Here is a 20661-nt window from a genome sequence, read left to right as displayed (position 1 = left end):
GCTCACGATCGGATGGGAACCTCTGGGAATACGTCATGCTAGAGCTAGACCTGTCAGGTTGTACAAGATTGTGCATCACTAAGTTGCCATTCCACTTCATGTTCGCTAATGCCAGGAACATAAGATTCTCACTTAGCCAATAACATTCGGCACATACCATCCAGAACCGACACTTATAAGTCCTCCTTCCTGTTCAGAACTATCATCATATGGAATGGGATAGCAGCAGAGACTCGATCCAAACCAAAAGTCGAGGGTTTCTGGTCCGCATTACAACCAACGGATTCGACCCCATGGGTAGTCTCAGGAGAAGAAGAAGAAGAAGAAGAAGAAGAATCACTCAGTGTTTACTACACTAACACGTGCTTTGTACAATGTGGGGGGAAACCCCGAAATACACGGTTTATTTGAAAGATCGCAAATCAAATTGACGTATGCACGGCACGGCAATAAACAAATCATACAATACAAATAAAAAAATCGTATTGAAAATAAATTAAAACATGATACAATAGTATGTAAAATTTTAAAGACATAAATAACGTTTTTTATGATGCAAATTAATCAGTTATAGAATACAAGTGTGATTTATAGGATACAAATGGAAAGTTCCTGAATATAAAAAAAAAACATAATTAATACAAATGTGAAATATAGAATATAAATAGAAAAATATACATTATTAACAGGGACGTACCATACATGTATGTAGTTATTAACAGGGACGTACCATGTAGGCACATAAATATGGGAAATATACAATATATATGAAAACATTAAATATAGACATAAAATTATTGAATAATGCATCGTTTGACATACCATTTGCGGTTAATTCACCGTTGTCAGTGGATCCTTAATTGTTTATAAGGCAGATTAAAAAATGTATTGGTCCGCATTAATTCGATATTAAGAAGAAAATAATTCAGAAATAAAACTTAGGATTTATCCTATAATAAAATGTATCACTTTAAATAAGAATTGATATAAAATTTTCCCTCCAAATCGATACACCAACTAGATTCCGGATATTTTCTCCGCTTTCAATTTGTTGTCTGACAATTTATAAATTACTTTGTGTCAGATTGGAGTGATCTCCCTTACATCAAAATGTCGGAAGGATTGGAAGCGCAGTTAGCTGTGTTAGCAAATGAAAATGCTTTTCTAAAGAAATATTTTTCGCTTAGGAAGAAATGTGAACAACTTCAACAGGTACGTATCACGGTACATTATTCAGACGTGTTTCTATCTAATTAAATAATCGTTTTGATCATTGTTTTTAAGTTTGTTGCAACGAATCGTCAGCCATCCTTTTTACATCGAACTATCAACAGCATGATGATAGGCTTAGCTATTGTTGTCACATATAAACCGTTCAAATGTTATGATGATATGTAACATTAGTTGATCATTATATACACCGTTAAATATTTAGGATAGATAGGAATCTGAACAAATGAAAAAGTGTGTGTATGGGGAGGGGGAGGGGGGTGGGATTTCCTGCTGATCATTAGTAGTCGAACCCCTGTGGTCGAACCCATATCTCTGGCGTGATAATCCACGGTAGAATGAGAGAAACAGTACATGTACCGGTAAATTTTTACATATGGCCACGTTTTTCATGAGCAAATTCCATTTTCCCTCCATGTTTAAATCATATCATTAATTGGCATGATAAATCAATTTAGTAAGTTTGATCATCAATTATTACAACTTATATTACAGGCTAACGAAAAAGTTGTCAACAGGATTCAGCATGTGAAGAAGCTCATTAAAAGATGGAAGAGAGAACGAAGGTATTATGTATTAAGAAAGCAACATTTTAATAACTCTTTTTGTCTTGTTTAACAGCTTGATAGTATCAGAGACATATATACAGAGAGATTGGCAGCTCTCTATTTGCCCTTGTGTTTACATAGTGGCCCCTGGCCTTCCCACAATCCTTTGCGGTCGCTCGATTCAGTCTTCGCTAGACGCCATATTGGAGAAAACTTGAAAACCAGACACATAATTATCGATAATTTCTATTTGAAATCATCACCAAGATCCAATTATGTGCTTTTATTTTATTAATATCAAAGTGCAGAAGTGTCATCAATATGAAATATATCACAATTTGCTGTCCAAGTGTTTGTATTTTGAGTATGAAAGTCAAGCACAACGCAGGAAAGATCGGCGGGAATCTCCAATTTTCGAAAAGTCCCTATGGGGTTTTCGAGAATACGGATAAATGACAACAATGTGCATGATAATCAAGACCACATTCCATAAGTATGATAGTTTTTGGTTAATGTGGTAACTTTTGTAGTGGCCTAGATAAAACAATGTGCTTTTTGTGTGCGTTTAAAATTGACGATGTTTTGGTCGGACGTAATGGCTGCTTAATTACAAAACTTGGACATGTCGAACAGGACCCAATGGATTTTAGAAAATACGGATAAATGGCAACAATATGCATGATCAATAAGACTATATCCCATAAGTATGATAGTTTTTGGTTAATGTGGTAACTTTTGTAGTGGCCAAAATAAAACGATGTGCTTTTTGTGTGCGTTTAAAATTGACGATGTTTTGGTCTGACGTAATGGCGGCTTAATTACAAACTTGGACATGTTGTATAGGACCCAATGGATTTTAGAAAATACGGATAAATGGCAACAATGTGCATGATAATCAAGACCACATTCCATAAGTATGATAGTTTTTGGTTAATGTGGTAACTTTTGTAGTGGCCTAAATAAAACGATGTGCTTTTTGTGTGCGTTTAAAATTGACGATGTTTTGGTCTGACGTAATGGCGGCTTAATTACAAACTTGGACATGTGGAATAGGACCCAATGGATTTTCGAAAATACGGATAAATGACACCAATATGCATGATCAATAAGACTATATCCCATAAGTTTGATAGTTTTTGGTTAATGTGGTAAATTTTGTAGTGGCCAAAATAAAACGATGTGCTTTCTGTGTGTATTTAAAATGACGATGTTTTGGTCTGACGTAATGGCGGATTAACCAGAACATGTCGAATAAGTTCCAATACTACGATACACACATGCGCATAGCCCGATATTACCTGCGCTCGCGTGTGTTTGATAGGAGACAGGACGCTCTCGATAAGGGATATGCTTGAGTGGTCACGAATAAAGGGAGCCACTATGTGTACGGGGAAATAGCGATGTTACTAATCTCTCTGTATATATGTCTCTGATAGTATATGTTTTAAATTCCCCAAAATGAGATTTGACTCTCAGGTTTGAAGGGAAATGTCTGCATAGACTATGATTTAAGCCTTCAAATTTCAGAAAAACAGTTATTAAACTTATGAAATAGCTTAAACCTATTGGTCAACTGGATGCCCTTTAGCATGTACTCAATATCATTTATATGTATAGATATGTATATGCATTCATAACATGAAAGAGAAATGAAAGTAACCTTTTGAGGTCAATAATCAAAATAAGCCCAGAAGAAGTTTTATTACGACACGGATAAGGAACAAGTGTTATTTTGGATTTTAGAGGAAAACTTCCGGGGTGAAAACCAATGTGCCATCGATAAAGAAACAATAAACATCATCCCCTGCCACCAACGCGTCTCAAAACCCATCTTATATGGGGGGGAGTGGTCTAGATCTGAAGCTCACACACAACTGCACTCGCTACAGCATTCTACTGTCGATGCATTAGTGATCACTGCTACCAATGATACGTAATAACATAACAACCTTCAATTCTCTATTGGTAATTTGTAAACTTACTACAGTTGTGTGATCGCACAACGTTCCAAAAACATTGTGCGCACATTGTATAGATGCCGTGCGCACATCGTGCAGACATCGTTCGCACAAATGTGCAATGTGCGATACAAACCACACAACTGTGCGATGTAAACCGCACCGCTAAAGATAGGTTTATAAATATTGCGAAATAACTAGTTATAAGAAATCATATACGAAAAAAAAATATATTACGATATAAGATGGTCGCTATTATATATACGTGCTGCATAACAATTGTTTTCATTCATGGAACATGTATGACCTGTTAATTTTTGCCATTTAACTACCGTCATTTTGTCTCGCAAGTATTTTTGATGTTTTTCGACGGGCTGGTGAAACATCTACATGACGTACATGTACCAGAATGGTAGATGGACTCCACTATGATTATTTATCTTACTTAATACATAAATTACATATAATATGTATTTTTAAACAAAAAAGAAATGTTTCTATTCAAAATAAGTCATTTATATAATCTGTTGTTTAGTTCTACATGTATTAAATAGCCTGTATATTATAATCTCGCTGAATACACATTTCTTCGACTTTCCTATAGCCTAGAGGTGTCCTCGATGACGTCCGAGCAAATTATATAAAGTTTTTTAAAAATAATTAGATAACTTATTTAATTATACAATGGTACATGTATTTAGTTTCATTCCTAATAATTATTGCATATATTTCAACAATCATATGGTAATTAGCTGCCTCGTAAAATGTTAATCGTGGTATATCTTTTACAATCCTTCCACATGTTTAGATAATTAGATGATGCATTCCTCATTTTATATCTACCACGATACCTATCGCACATGTACCATTCCAATCGCCCATCGTGCGCACATTTTCCTGCACGATCCGTATAGCACATATCTCACATCGTGCAGACATCGCACATCGTGGAACGTTGTGAGATCACATATCTGTATTGACTCTGCTGTTTCAGATATCTTGCCAACAAGTTAGATGAGTATGGCGATTCTTACCAGGACTCACAAGTGCCCCTCATGTGGGAGGTAAGATACCTTGTATAGGTCTACATTCATTTAAGAACCTTTCAGATGTGGCTGAACCCTCTCCTTACTAATGTATAGACTCAGTTTAAAGATAGGTGAATCATTGATAGGTTTAAAATTTAAACCAGGAAAAGTTTATTTTGGATAAGATTTAGAAAAAAATGATGCAGTAATTAATTGAAATCCAGGTAAAAGTTGTTTCTTGTAACAATCCAGGATTCTATTTATCTAATGCCACATGTCTAAACTTTCAATTAACCAACCTCCTGATGTGTTCCCATGTAAGATTTCCTGTTGCCATGAAAACGCTTTTATGAACATCTCTGATCACACTTCCTGTTCCCCAACCCAGTTCGAATATTTAGTGTTCTAATGTAAGAGCAAATATCATGATATTCTTTAGGAGGATCAAATCTTTAAGAGGGTACGACCAACAAAGAATGGAGGGGAGCTCATTCCAGATACAAGTCCACCAAAAGTAAAACAGGAGCGTCCTGTGGCAGACATTTTATCAACAATAAATCCGATCCTGGCTGCTCATGGTATGGCAGAAGTTGGATCTCACAGTAGTCCAACAGCCACATCTTCTGGAAAGCCCAAGAAGGGAAAGTCAGACAAGGAAAAGGACCCAAGTGCTCCTAAAAAACCAGCTAATGCCTTCCTCATGTTCTGTCAGCAACAGAGAACGACTGTTCAGGAGACATACTTCAAGGTCGGTGAAAGTGTCAGTGCAGCTATTTTTGTGTCTCAATATTTGTAAAGTTTCAGTCATATTTATTATTATACAAAAAATATATTGGAATGTTGATTACAAAGAAGAAAAAACTTTACCCACAACTCAATATGAAGCTATCCATGTGCTAGTTGATATGGTTAAAATATTCAAAAGGTTTCCATGGCTTCATTGATGACATTTACTTTAATTCAGAGATCCCAAATAATCATTTAGATGGGTTTTTTTTAAATGAGTGATATGTACGTCAAGTGTTTTTCTTTCCCTTATAAAGTCCAGATCTTAAGCAATCTTGATGTAGAAAAATAAGTAGGTATTCGTTAAGTATTTTCCTGTTAGTAAGGTAATGACTTTCATTGTAAACATTCGGTTAGAATTAACAGTTTTTTACCATCACAGGAAAACAAAGAGGAGATCTCCAACCATGAACTGACTAAAAGATTGGCTCATCTATGGAACAGTTTAAATCCAGAACAAAAAAGGGTGAGTTGGGGATTGGATGAAATAATATTCATTTTCATTTTATCTATGAGATTAATGAAAACTCAAAATGATGATACTGATAGACAGCAATGAACTGGAGTTTGTTTCAGGAAAGCTAATCTGTGATCTTTAACTTGTGTTCACTTACTTTGATCAAATTTGAATTGTATTTTTATATTCTGAAAATGTTGCGTTAATTCATAATCATCTTGAAACTTGTTGGTAATCAATATATTGTATAAATTTTATGTACATTGATCATGCAGAAAACATTGTACATTGTATAACCAATATACTTATGTTGTATTTGTTATCTATTCTGTAAGTGGACCCCCGGGTCTGTTGAATTGGAAATAAATCAATAAATAATTGTTCAGCAATTGTTCATCATTTAAAAAGGAATTGGATATTATAATTTGGAAACGACCGTTTGAAATGTTTGTAAAAAATGGAAATTATTTGTGGATTTATTGATAATATACATTGATCAAATGTATGTTATATTCAGTATTTTACATAATATTAAGGTTTTACTCATATTATTTGCTCTAGTTTTGATTTTGTTCTTCCATGATAACAACAAAACAAGTTCAGATTGTGAAAATCTACCAAGCAAGGATGTTATATAACTCGCTAGACTATCTCTGTCTTTATAGCTCAAATGACATCTGTAATTGATTATTATTTATTCTTTGTTACAGGTATTTTATGATCTGTATGAACAGGAGAAAGAACGATATGACCGCGAGGTAAAAGAATACCATGAACGAGAGGGAAACGTAGTGGCCGACAAAGCCGCCAGTGAGGCGAGTGCAGCTGCCATGGCGACCGAGGCCCACAGTGCCGTTAGTGCCATCATTATGGACTCGTAGAATCTCACATGTGTTCAAACTGAAGTCGGTTGTATTTTTGTTTGTGGATATGGCTTGAAAATATTAATTTTTTTACATGATTTGAAAATATTTGCTAATATCCTGTCCATCAGATTCATTTCCTACTTTTTCATCCTACATGTAAAAAGTGCAATACTAGTACAAGCAAAGGTTGGTCATTCATTTGAATTATAAAATTCTGTTTAATGTCTGCAGTTCAACAGCTTTATATCAGTTACAGATTCAGAGGGGAAATAGAAAAATGTTTGTTTTAGATATTTCTAAGAGAGTCATTCAAAAAGATTTTTTCTGGAGTTTTGGAAGTCAGGAATAAGTCATACTCTTAATTTAGATCATTTCATGTTAAAGACAAATTCCTGGTTGTTTTACTACCTAAATTTGCTTTCCATATCACCAGTTTTCTTTCCATAATAAGACAAAACGACAAAACGACAATACTTTAGTAAAAAAAGATTGCACAATGAACATTGCTCCATTTGTCCACCATTTGATTGTGTTTTAATCTTGACATATGGTGTGTGTGTGTGTATCGTGCAAATATCAGCTATACATTATGTAGTAGCTGACATTGACAAATTTGCAAAAGTACTGGTAATTCTCAAGATAGATGATCGCAAAATTTCAATCAGTTGTGCAAGTAATACCTTATATAATAGATTTAATTATTCCCAACAATTTCCCAAAAATAATCTATCAGTATTCATTGTATTTTAAAGTTTTGGAACTATTCAGTATGGTTTCTTAAAAAGTAAACTATTCTGTTTATATTGTTGCCCCCCTGTAGATATGTACAATGGAGCTTTGTGTATAATCTGCATAGGCAGACTAAAACTTAAAGTTAAACTAATAAAATGTAAAAAAAGAAAAAAGGGATAGAGCCACAAAATAGCAAATACAGTCCTGAAAAATCATACAAAATAAAGGCAGGACAGGAAAAACTGAGTATGAACAGGCATTGTAGTTCAGCAATGAAGTGTGAAATCAGTAATACAGTATATAAAACGATCTACAACATCCAGAATCATTCCAGAATTATCAGCTTTTTCGCAAAATTTCATAGTTTTGTGAAGTAAAATCTGATTTTGATGGTATGCTCTTGGAACAATGATGGCATTTCAGAAATTACCATTTTTCGCTATGATGTTTTTGCCCCAAAAATTCTGTGGTATGTATTTTATATCAAGTTAACGATTTTCCCACTTTTGTTATTTTCCAAATGGATTTTAGCATCCCATTTTGTGATGATATTTTTACCCCTTGTGGCTCTACCCCTTTATTAGGTGATACATATTTTATATCAAGTTAACGATTGGCTCTACCCCTTTTAAGTTTATCAGGTACATGGCAGCGTGAGGTTTAAATTCTTGAGGAGAATGAGTGTCACATGTATAACCAATGATTGTGTTCCCTTAGATTCCTGGCTATACTGTTAATATTAGGCTACATGTAGATGTTTGTAAGTAGAGACTTGTAAGTGTTAGACTAGAGTGTTAAAATATTCGCCTATATTTTGTGATACATATTTTATATCAAGTTAAAGATTGGCTCTACCCCTTTTAAGTTTATCAGGTACATGGCGGCGTGAGGTTTAAATTCTTGAGGAGAATGAGTGTCACATGTATAACCAATGATTGTGTTCCCTTAGATTCCTGGCTATACTGTTAATATTAGGCTACATGTAGATGTTTGTAAGTAGAGACTTGTAAGTGTTAGACTAGAGTGTTAAAATATTCGCCTATATTTTGTAACATGGTTGATTATTTTAAGTGATTAAAGCTTTAGGCGTTAAACTATTATGTAGTCTGTTATTCCCGTGTGTTTGATATAAGTTTACCAGGACAGTCATTTGTACTTTAAAAGTTGAAAATTTGTTCCAAACCTAAATAAAGTATTTTCGTTGTGTTTTTCAACAACTGCCTGTTTTAAAATGACGAATTTGTTTTGTGTTCATTTGTAATACGTACAGATATTTACATAAAAAGCTTGAATTTAGGTGAAATAAATGAAAACAGATGTCTGTATACGGACGTTCCCATGGCCACCAGAAAACTAATATCTGTTCAGATGCAATCCAGTATTCTTGAAAAAAAACCTTCAGATTTTCGAACTTATATAGAACATGAGAGTGAAGAAATGCAAAGCATTTTAAGCTGTTTTGTTTCTATAAAAACTTTGACTTTTCTAAATTTCTTTGCCTACCTTCTTAGTTAATACTCGTGGTAAACCTGAATGCATAGCTACATTTACCCCACAGGAGGAAGGACAAAGGCGTATGCCCCAAAACACCACGTGATGTATATGTTGCCATTCGAGAGGCTGTGACAATCTTTCTTCAGTTTTCCAGGCCTGATATAAGTGGTCAGGAAACATTAGTTGTCAGGAAATTAAAACCTTTTTATTATGTCTAGTTAAATAATTGGTGTAGAATGTTGGAGACTTTGTCCTCGGCTGTTAACACCATCACTATCGCAGTGGAATCTTCATAGTCCATGTCAATGTACTTCCCTCCTAATCAAACAAGAGAGGTTTTGCCGTTCACGTTTGAGTTGAAGACATTCGTATTAATTGCAATCGAGAAAATGAAAACTTATAAACGAAGATATGGTCCAATGACGTACCTCGGTCCAGTAGCAGTGTCACTATCCCGGTACAGTGTGGAGATTGGAAGCTTCGTGGTCGATGTCCACCTACTTCCCCTATCCGTTTATATGTCTTTTTTGGGGAAAGTTGAAGACATTCGTACAAATTGCAAGCGAGAAAATAAGAGGATTATCGCCCTTATTGCTCTTACCGGGTGCTCAAAAGTGCCGATGTAGGATATATTCTGAGCATGCCTTGCTCAAAGAATGGCAGCAATAATATGTACACACACCCTTACTGAGCAGAACTGACTAAAATTATTTACAGATATCAGCTAGGCTAAAATGTAGAGAAAGGGCAAAACGTTTCTACCTATAAACTTGCTACTTATTCATTAAGCAACACTTAATATCAACTATCAATATATAAACTATATGGGAGCATGTAATATACAGCTTTCCTAGGGACCCAGTATCCCATGTACAAATAAACAGCTGGAAAAGTGAGAACGTGCCTGTCACAAAATTTATGAAACTCTAGCTAAAATAATAACTACGGGAATCTTGACAGGATTTCAAATTAGCCAAAGTAGAAGTACATACCATGTTTTGTTATATACCTCCGATAGGATAAGTATGTTCGCAGTTTTCTTTTGTTTGGCAGAATTATATGAGTTTTTGAAAATGTGCGTTCGCGACTATCCTTAAAGGAAATTACTTCAATGATTTCCAAAGTTTTGGTCCTTAGAAAGAGTTAAAACTTGTGTGGTACGCAAACAGATTTGTTCATCCTTACAAGTGGAGCAGTTGCCTGGTACTAAATGTAGCCCAGTGTTTTTGTTGTTTTTTCTCCGGGTACTCCAGCTTTCCTCCGCCTCCAAAACCAGACACGTCCTTAAATGACACTTGCTGTTAATAGGACGTTAAACGAAATACGCCAAAATGTCATCCATACATCCGAAGCAGCATCACATACGTGGTTGTTTCCCTTGTCTGGCTATGGTCGGCTGTCTAATGTACAGGATCGCTCACAGTAAACATGACGTAAGCTTTCAAGTTGTAATCGCCGACAAATTTTGAGTGTCTGTTTGTTCTCCACTCCACCGTAGATCAACCCACAACTACCTTTGTGGACAAACCTTTCGGAGTCGACCTCTCTGAGGTGAAATCCAGTCTGTTCTCCGAGTGAATCATTCATCTTTCGCGCATGTCTGTGGATCTCTTACCGAAATCGAAAAAAAATACTTACTCGCCCTCCTTCACCCATAGCTAAATACCCACATTGTAGTACGTCAATAATTATAAGGGATCGTACAAAAACATCATATGTATACACATTGCAAGACAAATTGAAACTTTGTACAGTGGAGCCAAATCTAATTAAACTGCCCCATGTAGTTGCTGATATTAACAGGTGTTGATCAGAGGAATCGATAAAAATATCCAAATAGGCCGAAATAAAGGTGAAATTATGGGTCCAGTTGTTCAAAAGGTGATTAGGCTAATCACAGTTAAACAATGATTTTAAAATTCCGATTAAATTATTTTTGGCAAAGAACAAACTTGGCATTTTTCTATTGAGATCGCCTTTTGTCCGGCGTCGTAAACAATTTACATTTTCAACTTCTCAATTACCTAGCAGGCCCAGATACCTGATATATTAGGTCTGCTGTATGCTGGGATGAAGGACTACCAAAGTTTTTTTTTCAAATTGATGACATAGATCTCCATTCAAGGTCACATGGGTCAATATGCTTAAATCTTTAAACGACTTCTTCTTGATAACCGAAAGGTCCAGAGACCCAATATTAGGTCTGTATTATGCTGGGATGAAGAGCTACTAAGTTTGTTCAATTGATGACCCTGACCTTCGTTTATTCAGTTATTAAATGAACCTATAGTCATGCCAACGGCTATCAAAGGAACCTATAGTCATGTCAACGGTTATCAAAGGAACCCTTAACCATGTCAACGGCTATCAAAGCAACCTGTAGCCAGGCCAACCATTATCAAAGGAACCTATATCCATGCCAACGGTTATCAATGTAACCTGTAATCATGCCAACGATTAATATTATCAAATGAACCTGTAGTCATTTTAACTGTTATCAAAGGAACCTGTAATCATGTCAACGGTTATCAAATGAAGCTGTAGTCATGTCAACGGTTATCAATGTAACCTGTAATCATGCCAACGGTTGATATTATCAAAGGAACCTGTAGCCATGTCAACGGTTTATCAAAGGAAATTGTATTAATGTACATGAGCTGGCATCAGACATGATTGGTGTACGTACATATCGGTAGACGCATATTGTAATTTTTCCATTGGCAGTCTTCGTGGCTATGCATTGCAAATGTTGAGACCGTAGTAGACTTTGACAATATGAACAATTGGGTTATAAAATATAGATGTCTGCAAGGTTGTTTCTGTGTTTGTATTATTTTGCGCAAACGTTGCCTTTAGAAGTGTACAAATATAAGATATTAGCATCCTTCAAAACATATTGAAAGTTAGATACAGTAGAGTCACAAGGAAATACATATGTAAAAATATAGATCCTCCCAAAGCATTCATAGCACGCATATAGAGAACCATAATTCATAGTTATCGATTAAAAACAATTTATACAAAAAAAAAGATCAGATTTATTTGACAAAACTATTCGAAACTACATATATTCTTTACAGTATGAATCATGTACGGTTGACAAGGGCAATCCCGGTTTTAGAGTCCTTTTCACTTGAATATTTCGTGTACCACACCATGATAAGTGCATTGGTTAGTATAATGCAAGATTCTCCAAAATTTATATAACAAAACCACATCATTGATGTCTCCATCATGAATCCCAGAAATAACGGACTTATCATCGCCCCTGTAAACGCCGAAATGAACATCGAGCTAGATACTTTCCCGGTGACGGGTATAAGATTAGTATTAGTCCAACTGACAAATCCGGGCCAGAGTACACCGAGGGGAACGCCAATCACACATACGGATATCCATATCCCAGTGTCAAACCGGACAGCGGCACAGATAGCGAGTCCTACAAACCCTAGAGTACACACAACCGTCGATAACATCAGTAGTGCATGAGAACTTAGTGCACGAACAGCAAAAGCACCAAATATCCTTCCAACAAGTTGTGAAAATAATATCAAAGAAGTCAAAATAGCCCCGTGTATCTTTTTCCAGTTCAGATACCGGACACAGAAGACTGTCAAATATCCGCCAAATGTTAGATCGATAGTGCTGAACACGGCGGAAAATACCATCGCGTTCAGGAACTGGAAGCATTTCAAACTTCGATGACGATTTCCTATGAACTTACTCTTAACGTGTTTCTTGACTGTGATGATAGAACACCGAGCACCAGATCTCAGAAACAAAATAAGGAACGGAAACGTTACTATAACTGTGAGTCCGGCAGACATAGAATAGGCTATATAAAGTCTCGATGTTTCCTGGATCGCCATGGTGGCGTTGTCACTATGCTCTGATTGGTTGTTGCTAAGGATCATATTGACAGGTAATGACGTATTGGTGCTGTTCCAGGATACACCTGTGGTGTCAGTTGGGAGTAAAAATGGCGCCGTTGCCATTGGAGCAAATATACCGGAAACTGCAAACGCTGCGCACAGGATCTGGAAGTAGGAGCGACCTCTGTCGGAATCTCCCCAAATAGATACTCCTTCCGAGGTGACAGCTTCAAACAAATGAATGATAGTAAGAGCATTTTTAAATCAGAAGAGTTTCAAAATATCATGTTATAATCAAATTTCAAACAAAAGTTTAGCGAACAAGATTCTGATATGGTATAACCGCTGTACCTCCTGATACATAAAACCTTACTCAAACAAGGTGATTATCATACTTGTAATTGGGATTTGGCATCACATAGAATGTCATACAATTGGATTTATTTGGAAATAGTCAGACGTGTACGATTCTTGCTTACATGCCTATCGTTTCCATTACCACCACCCACGATAACTCAGCCGTAGCCTTAGGTGAAGGTCCGAGGTGCGGGGTTCGACACATCATACCAGTGTCGGTTTGTATTTCTCGGAAAGCTCAGAAACAGACTATAGTGGTTGGGTCCTTGAGCATGACATTTTACCCTTAATACTCTGGATGGCATACGATGGGCCTCCCGTATGTTGTTCAGGGAGGTAGTCACCAACTACTACAAAATGACCTCGCCTGAAAATGACCCTGGCTGTTCACGGGTTACCAAGCAGATAAAACTAACACACAAACAGTCACCTCCCTATTTTAGCTGTGTGTTGTCGATGAAGCAGAAGACTTTACCCTCCGGAACACCTGGTTCTATTCTAGAACTTTTTCACGTGTCTCCTATCAAATTTGTTTGAAATTATCTTACTTTTTCACGTGTCTCCTGTCAAATTTGTTTGTACTTATCTTACTTTTCATGTGTCTCCCATCAACTTTGTTTGTACTTATCTTATTTTTCATGTGTCTCCCATCAAATTTGTCTGGTTATCTTACTTGTTCACGTGTCTCCTCGCTTTGTTCGTACTTTGCCCTCGTCTTGTTGATTTTATGTCAGAATAACTGTTTCATTTACGTGTGTTCTCTGATGTTATTGATGTGTATCCATACTGGTTAATGACATTCGTTTACGTGTGTTCTCTGATGTTATTGATGTGTATCCATACTGGTTGATGACATTCGTTTACGTGTGTTCTCTGATGTTATTGATGTGTATCCATACTGGTTGATGACATTCGTTTACGTGTGTTCTCTGATGTTATTGATGTGTATCCAGACTGGTTAATGACATTCGTTTACGTGTGTTCTCTGATGTTATTGATGTGTATCCATACTGGTTGATGACATTCGTTTACGTGTGTTCTCTGATGTTATTGATGTGTATCCAGACTGGTTAATGCCATTCGTTTACGTGTGTTCTCTGATGTTATTGATGTGTATCCATACTGGTTAATGACATTCGTTTACGTGTGTTCTCTGATGTTATTGATGTGTATCCATACTGGTTAATGACATTCGTTTACGTGTGTTCTCTGATGTTATTGATGTGTATCCATACTGGGTAATGACATTCGTTTACGTGTGTTCTCTGATGTTATTGATGTGTATCCATACTGGTTGATGACATTCGTTTACGTGTGTTCTCTGATGTTATTGATGTGTATCCAGACTGGTTAATGACATTCGTTTACGTGTGTTCTCTGATGTTATTGATGTGTATCCATACTGGTTAATGACATTCGTTTACGTGTGTTCTCTGATGTTATTGATGTGTATCCATACTGGTTAATGACATTCGTTTACGTGTGTTCTCTGATGTTATTGATGTGTATCCATACTGGTTAATGACATTCGTTTACGTGTGTTCTCTGATGTTATTGATGTGTATCCATACTGGTTAATGACATTCGTTTACGTGTGTTCTCTGATGTTATTGATGTGTATCCATACTGGTTAATGACATTCGTTTACGTGTGTTTTCTGTTGTTATTGATAAGTATCCAGACTGGTTAATGACATCGTTTACGTGTGTTTTCTGTTGTTATTGATAAGTATCCAGCCTGGTTAATGACATGTGTAACTGATCGGTAAGTTCACTGACATTTACGGCCTGTCAATTAATCTTTATCGCAATTAAACCGAAAATTGCGAAAACAAAGGCTTGATACCTTTGTCACACTCACTCCTCAAAGAATAGCTTATTCAGGAGCAATGTTGATCCGAAACGTTTTAAAAGATATACAGATATTGTATCATTAGATAAAACACTGCGTCAGTGATATACTAGTACAATATACTCGTTTTCGTACGCTAACTAACGGTATACAATTACCGACGTCAAGTACTCCTCCAGATATACCATGGAGAGCATGCGCAGTCATCATCAGTTCATACAGGATACACCAAGGAATGGCAGCGACGGCAATGGCGTTCACAACCATGGCGACCACAAATATTAAATATCGGTTCATCTTAGAATGTATAGCTCCCGCTAAAATGGCTCCAACCAGACGCCCAGCAAAGTATGACGTCATAAACCCTGACCCCCTTTTCAAGTCTGTGTTTGATATGACCAAGAGATCTAGGAATGCAGGTCCAAGCTGTCCTTTTGACCAGCCCTGAAAACAGGCGCGTGTAATAGTATTAGCAAACCTTCTATTTCTGTACAAGTATCTGATTCGACGGGCTCAAATAAAAAACATAATCACATTTGTATTTCAGTTTCTTGACGCTACAATTAACAACGCTTTGCTTTATTTCCGACAATTAATCGCTCTAAATTAAATAATTAAATAAGAGACTGTGGTGCCAAATGTAAATATAAGATAATGGAAATTGATCCAAAATCAATTTCTCAAACATTTTTTAAACTAGCTAACGTCAATAGAGATCTACACGCTTTACAGTTCTGACCATTAACATGCATACATATAAATACAATTGGCGATGAATATCATTTTTTATTACATTTTTACCAGTGAAATATCAAAAATTATTCATTCTATAAAAGTGATATTTTTCACTATTGAAAAATATCACTTTTGCTGATTTGACCAATCAAATTAATGATTAGAAAATACCAAAATAATTGACCAATCAGAAAGCCCGACATATATGTCAGCACCTGGACAGGGGAAACTACTTTTTTTGTATGCAAACTTTCGCTGTAGGCCTAGTTAGCATACGGGGTAGGTTTTTCGTTGATAAAAAATGTAATAAACAGAATATCTAACAGTGTCTTCAGTAATACCAAATATATTTCACTCGTGTGGCTAATATTTTGATATTTTTCACGAGTGCGCAGCACGAGTGAAAAATATCAAAATATTAGCCCCACTCGTGAAATATATTTGGTATTACTGAAGACACTGTTAGATATCCTCTATCTTTTCAAATGTGAACATGTAGGTGTTAAAGAATTCAGGCAAAAATGCATTCCTAATTATTACAATACTAATCCTAATATCAACAATATACGAAGCCTTTTTACCATATGTAATATTAAAGTTTTGTCAAATGGAAAAAATAGAGGCATTACTTAAACAACATTAGAACAATTACTTAAACATATTATGTATCGCTATTATTAATAATACTGTATTATATATCACTATTATTAATAATAATGTGTGGCGCCAAGTACCTTGGAAATGTAGGACCTCTCAATTTCTCGAACTTATATCAATATGTTTCCTTAATTATATAAACAACTGAATACGAAACTCAAATGATGATTTAGCCCATTGCTTTACACGCAAAGCCCACAAAAATATGATGACTACTAAATTACGGTTTATTGCGGTGGAAGGTTTGAAATAAAGGGTTTAACCCATTGTCTTTTCAATGTAAACGGATGTTAGATCTAATTCGCGGTCTTTATATCAATATCTTGTCCAACATAGAACTGTGCACTAGAATAATGATTGTTCTACAAAGAATATATATATATCAGTTCACGCTCCTCTTTTACATCACACGCCCCCCCCCCCCCCCCCTCCCCCCCCCCCCCCTTTTTTTTTAACAAAATCAAAACTGTCGGGTTGAGGCATTGATATCGGAGTTAAGATAGTTCTACTTACACTCCTAGGAAGGCGATTGAGCTGACTTGACATAAATCTACCTACCTGAACCATATAGGCCAAACATACACAGACACTGAGGAGGGCACTGTGCCTGGTAGCCATGTTGTTCTTCAGTTCGTCAATGAAAGACGAGACATTACCGAAAAAGGCTGGCCTAGGATGTTCGAGAGTGTCGTCATGGCTACCAGGTTTAGATTTGTCATTTTCAAATTGACACTCGATTTTATTGATGTCCTGTAGGGGTATTACGGTCTCAGTTTCCGTGTCGTCGAGTTGTTCAGTCTTCATTGTCATCGTTTCGTCGTTGGTATTAAAATTTGTGTCTGATGAGAGAAATAGAATAATGTTGTGTTAGACATCCTGTCAAATAAATGGAATTGTTCCCTCAGGAATATAGTTGAACAATTGATGGTCAGTTTAGTATACATTGTTCATTCAAAAATAACAAACAATGTTATAACAATAATTATATATATCATACCAATATATCTCATGCAGCTACTAAGTATTATGTCAATTGAAGTATGTCACGTTCCCAAAGTAGGAACCGAGGCAAGAAACAAGAAAATGAAGAACCAAAATTATTAACGCACATTTTTTTTTCAAAATAGCTACAAATATATCCACTTTATTGTAAGTATAATGAAAGGCATTTACCTGGAAATGATCACGTGTATGTTGATTCAGAATTAAAAAAAAACCATGTAATATTGGTAAATGGTACGTACAGCCCAGACACAAAATCGGGTGAGCTCTCCCTGCCAATTAGTGGTAACAACACGGAACGAGCACTCCCTACCAATTTGTTGTAACAAAAGGGAGCGAGCACTCCCGGCCAATTTGTGGTAACAACACCAAGCACTCTTGGTCAGATTGTGGTCACAACACAGAGAGAGCACTAATAGTTGGTATCAACCTGTCAACATCAATATCACTGTGCAATGTCAAAAGGAAAGACAATTGAACAATACATCATGGGATGTCCATGAACCTGCTATATATCGTCATCGTAATACCAAAAATGGGCAATCATACTACATACTCCATTCATAATCACGTTTTTAAGAAAGTGCTAGAATATCATATTCTATACTCCTCGCGACAATACAGCGGTCCATGTTCTACACTCCTCACGACAGTACAGACCATATTCTACACTTCTCACGACAGTACAGGCAGACCATATTCTACACTCCTCACGACAATACAGACAGACAATATTCTACACTCCTCACGACATTACAGACAGACCATATTCTACACTCCTCACGACAATACAGACAGACCATATTCTACACTCCTCACGACAGTACAGACCATATTCTACACTCCTCGCGACAGTACAGACAGACCATATTCTACACTCCTCACGACAGTACAGACAGACCATATTCTACACTCCTCACGACAGTACAGACCATATTCTTCACTCCTCACGACAGTACAGACAAACCATATTCTTTAATCCTCACGACAGTACAGGCTAGACCATGTTCCCCCACAGTTCACCAATTTATCTCTAGAGGTGAAAGATTTCTCGGTCAACCCTAGGGAATGACAGATTGCACGCGATAACCTTCTGAACCGGGATTACATCTGGAACTACTTTCGAGGGACATCACTGTACCCCCGCGTCGTTATTTAATGCGCAAAAGACACACATTTTATGAAATGACAAAATATACTGCTGTTAATATCAGAATAGTATCAACGATACCTTATTTTAGTGTCTGTTTGAATAAATATTGTGAATCAATTTTAGACCTATCTTCTTGTGTAATGATATCGCGGTTTGCATTTCTTGTGGATTGTGATGGTTACTTCTTTAAATGAGGATATTCATACGCCGACCATGTGCATTTGTTTACAAACAGACCTTGACCACCGATAGGATATTTAATTATTTAAGAGAAAAATAATCATTCCCTACTTAGGGAGTGTGACAAATAAATCTCAACCCTCGGGGGAATTAATGAATGTTCAACCCTCCGCAAGCCTCAAGAAGATTTTTAACCTGGAGTACCACATGTAAAACCGACTATCAGACACTTGGGTCAGACACTCATCACGCGGCCTGATCTACCGCTTGTTTATATCACGGCAAAAGCCTGTCTTGAAGATTATGATATCCTAGGATATCGTCAGACATGGTGTCAGGGCCAGAAGAAACTCGGGCTAAACTTCCTGGCTTAGTCGTTTTGATGCCGCCGCGATAGAAGTCAGGAATAAGTCATACTCTTAATTTAGATCATTTCATGTTAAAGACAAATTCCTGGTTGTTTTACTACCTAAATTTGCTTTCCATATCACCAGTTTTCTTTCCATAATAAGACAAAACGACAAAACGACAATACTTTAGTAAAAAAAGATTGCACAATGAACATTGCTCCATTTGTCCACCATTTGATTGTGTTTTAATCTTGACATATGGTGTGTGTGTGTGTGTGTGTGTGTATCGTGCAAATATCAGCTATACATTATGTAGTAGCTGACATTGACAAATTTGCAAAAGTACCGGCGGTTCAAAATTTCAATCAGTTGTGCAAGTAATACCTAATATAATAGATTTAATTATTCCCAACAATTTCCCAAAAATAATCTATCAGTATTCATTGTATTTTAAAGTTTTGGAACTATTAAGTATGGTTTCTTAAAAAATAAACTATTCTGTTTATATTGTTACCCCCCTGTAGATATGTACAATGGAGCTTTGTGTATAATCTGCATAGGCAGACTAAAACTTAAAGTTAAACTAATAAAATGTAAAAAAAAAAAAAAAATGGATAGAGCCACAAAATAGCAAATACAGTCCTGAAAAATCATACAAAATAAAGGCAGGACAGGAAAAACTGAGTATGAACAGGCATTGTAGTTCAGCAATGAAGTGTGAAATCAGTAATACAGTATATAAAACGATGTACAACATCCAGAATCATTCCAGAATTATCAGCTTTTTCGCAAAATTTCATAGTTTTGTGAAGTAAAATCTGATTTTGATGGTATGCTCTTGGAACAATGATGGCATTTCAGAAATTACCATTTTTCGCTATGATGTTTTTGCCCCAAAAATTCTGTGGTATGTATTTTATATCAAGTTAACGATTTTCCCACTTTTATTTTCCAAATGGATTTTAGCATCCCATTTTGTGATGATATTTTTACCCCTTGTGGCTCTACCCCTTTATTAGGTGATACATATTTTATATCAAGTTAACGATTGGCTCTACCCCTTTTAAGTTTATCAGGTACATGGCGGCGTGAGGTTTAAATTCTTGAGGAGAATGAGTGTCACATGTATAACCAATGATTGTGTTCCCTTAGATTCCTGGCTATACTGTTAATATTAGGCTACATGTAGATGTTTGTAAGTAGAGACTTGTAAGTGTTAGACTAGAGTGTTAAAATATTCGCCTATATTTTGTAACATGGTTGATTATTTTAAGTGATTAAAGCTTTAGGCGTTAAACTATTATGTAGTCTGTTATTCCCGTGTGTTTGATATAAGTTTACCAGGACAGTCATTTGTACTTTAAAAGTTGAAAATTTGTTCCAAACCTAAATAAAGTATTTTCGT

General features: G+C 36.0%; 2 protein-coding genes across 2 annotated transcripts; one reads left to right on the top strand and one right to left on the bottom strand.

The window, feature by feature from the left end:
* Positions 1-1090: 1090 nt before the first annotated feature.
* On the top strand, positions 1091-8840 carry LOC117343110 (FACT complex subunit SSRP1-like). Its single transcript, XM_033905420.1, has 6 exons — positions 1091-1212; positions 1726-1796; positions 4731-4800; positions 5204-5512; positions 5933-6016; positions 6718-8840. The coding sequence occupies exons 1-6, from the start codon at positions 1111-1113 to the stop codon at positions 6886-6888; spliced, it is 807 nt and encodes a 268-aa protein (XP_033761311.1). The 5' UTR covers positions 1091-1110; the 3' UTR covers positions 6889-8840.
* Positions 8841-12108: 3268 nt separating this feature from the next.
* LOC117343109 lies at positions 12109-15591 on the bottom strand. The gene is made up of 2 exons (XM_033905419.1): positions 15338-15591; positions 12109-13198 (listed from the first exon to the last, which is right to left on the bottom strand). Exons 1-2 carry the CDS (start codon positions 15537-15539, stop codon positions 12186-12188), a joined length of 1215 nt encoding a protein of 404 aa, XP_033761310.1. The 5' UTR covers positions 15540-15591; the 3' UTR covers positions 12109-12185.
* Between the last annotated feature and the right edge of the window lie 5070 nt (positions 15592-20661).

This window comes from Pecten maximus, chromosome 15 (assembly GCF_902652985.1).
Source record: "Pecten maximus chromosome 15, xPecMax1.1, whole genome shotgun sequence".
In the NCBI taxonomy this organism is placed as follows: domain Eukaryota; kingdom Metazoa; phylum Mollusca; class Bivalvia; order Pectinida; family Pectinidae; genus Pecten; species Pecten maximus.
The sequence above is the reverse complement of the archived record's forward strand: the minus strand, read 5'-3'. Positions and strand labels throughout refer to the sequence as shown.

Excerpts from the sequence above, each read along its gene's own strand:
- LOC117343110 (XM_033905420.1), top strand. The coding sequence starts at position 1,111 with ATGTCGGAAGGATTGGAAGCGCAGTTAGCTGTGTTAGCAAATGAAAAT. Across the intron at positions 1,213-1,725 it reads AATGTGAACAACTTCAACAG|GCTAACGAAAAAGTTGTCAA; the intron begins GTACGTATCACG and ends CTTATATTACAG. Across the intron at positions 4,801-5,203 it reads AAGTGCCCCTCATGTGGGAG|GAGGATCAAATCTTTAAGAG; the intron begins GTAAGATACCTT and ends GATATTCTTTAG.
- LOC117343109 (XM_033905419.1), bottom strand. The coding sequence starts at position 15,539 with ATGACGTCATACTTTGCTGGGCGTCTGGTTGGAGCCATTTTAGCGGGA. Across the intron at positions 13,199-15,337 it reads TGGAGGAGTACTTGACGTCG|CTGTCACCTCGGAAGGAGTA; the intron begins GTAATTGTATAC and ends ATTTGTTTGAAG.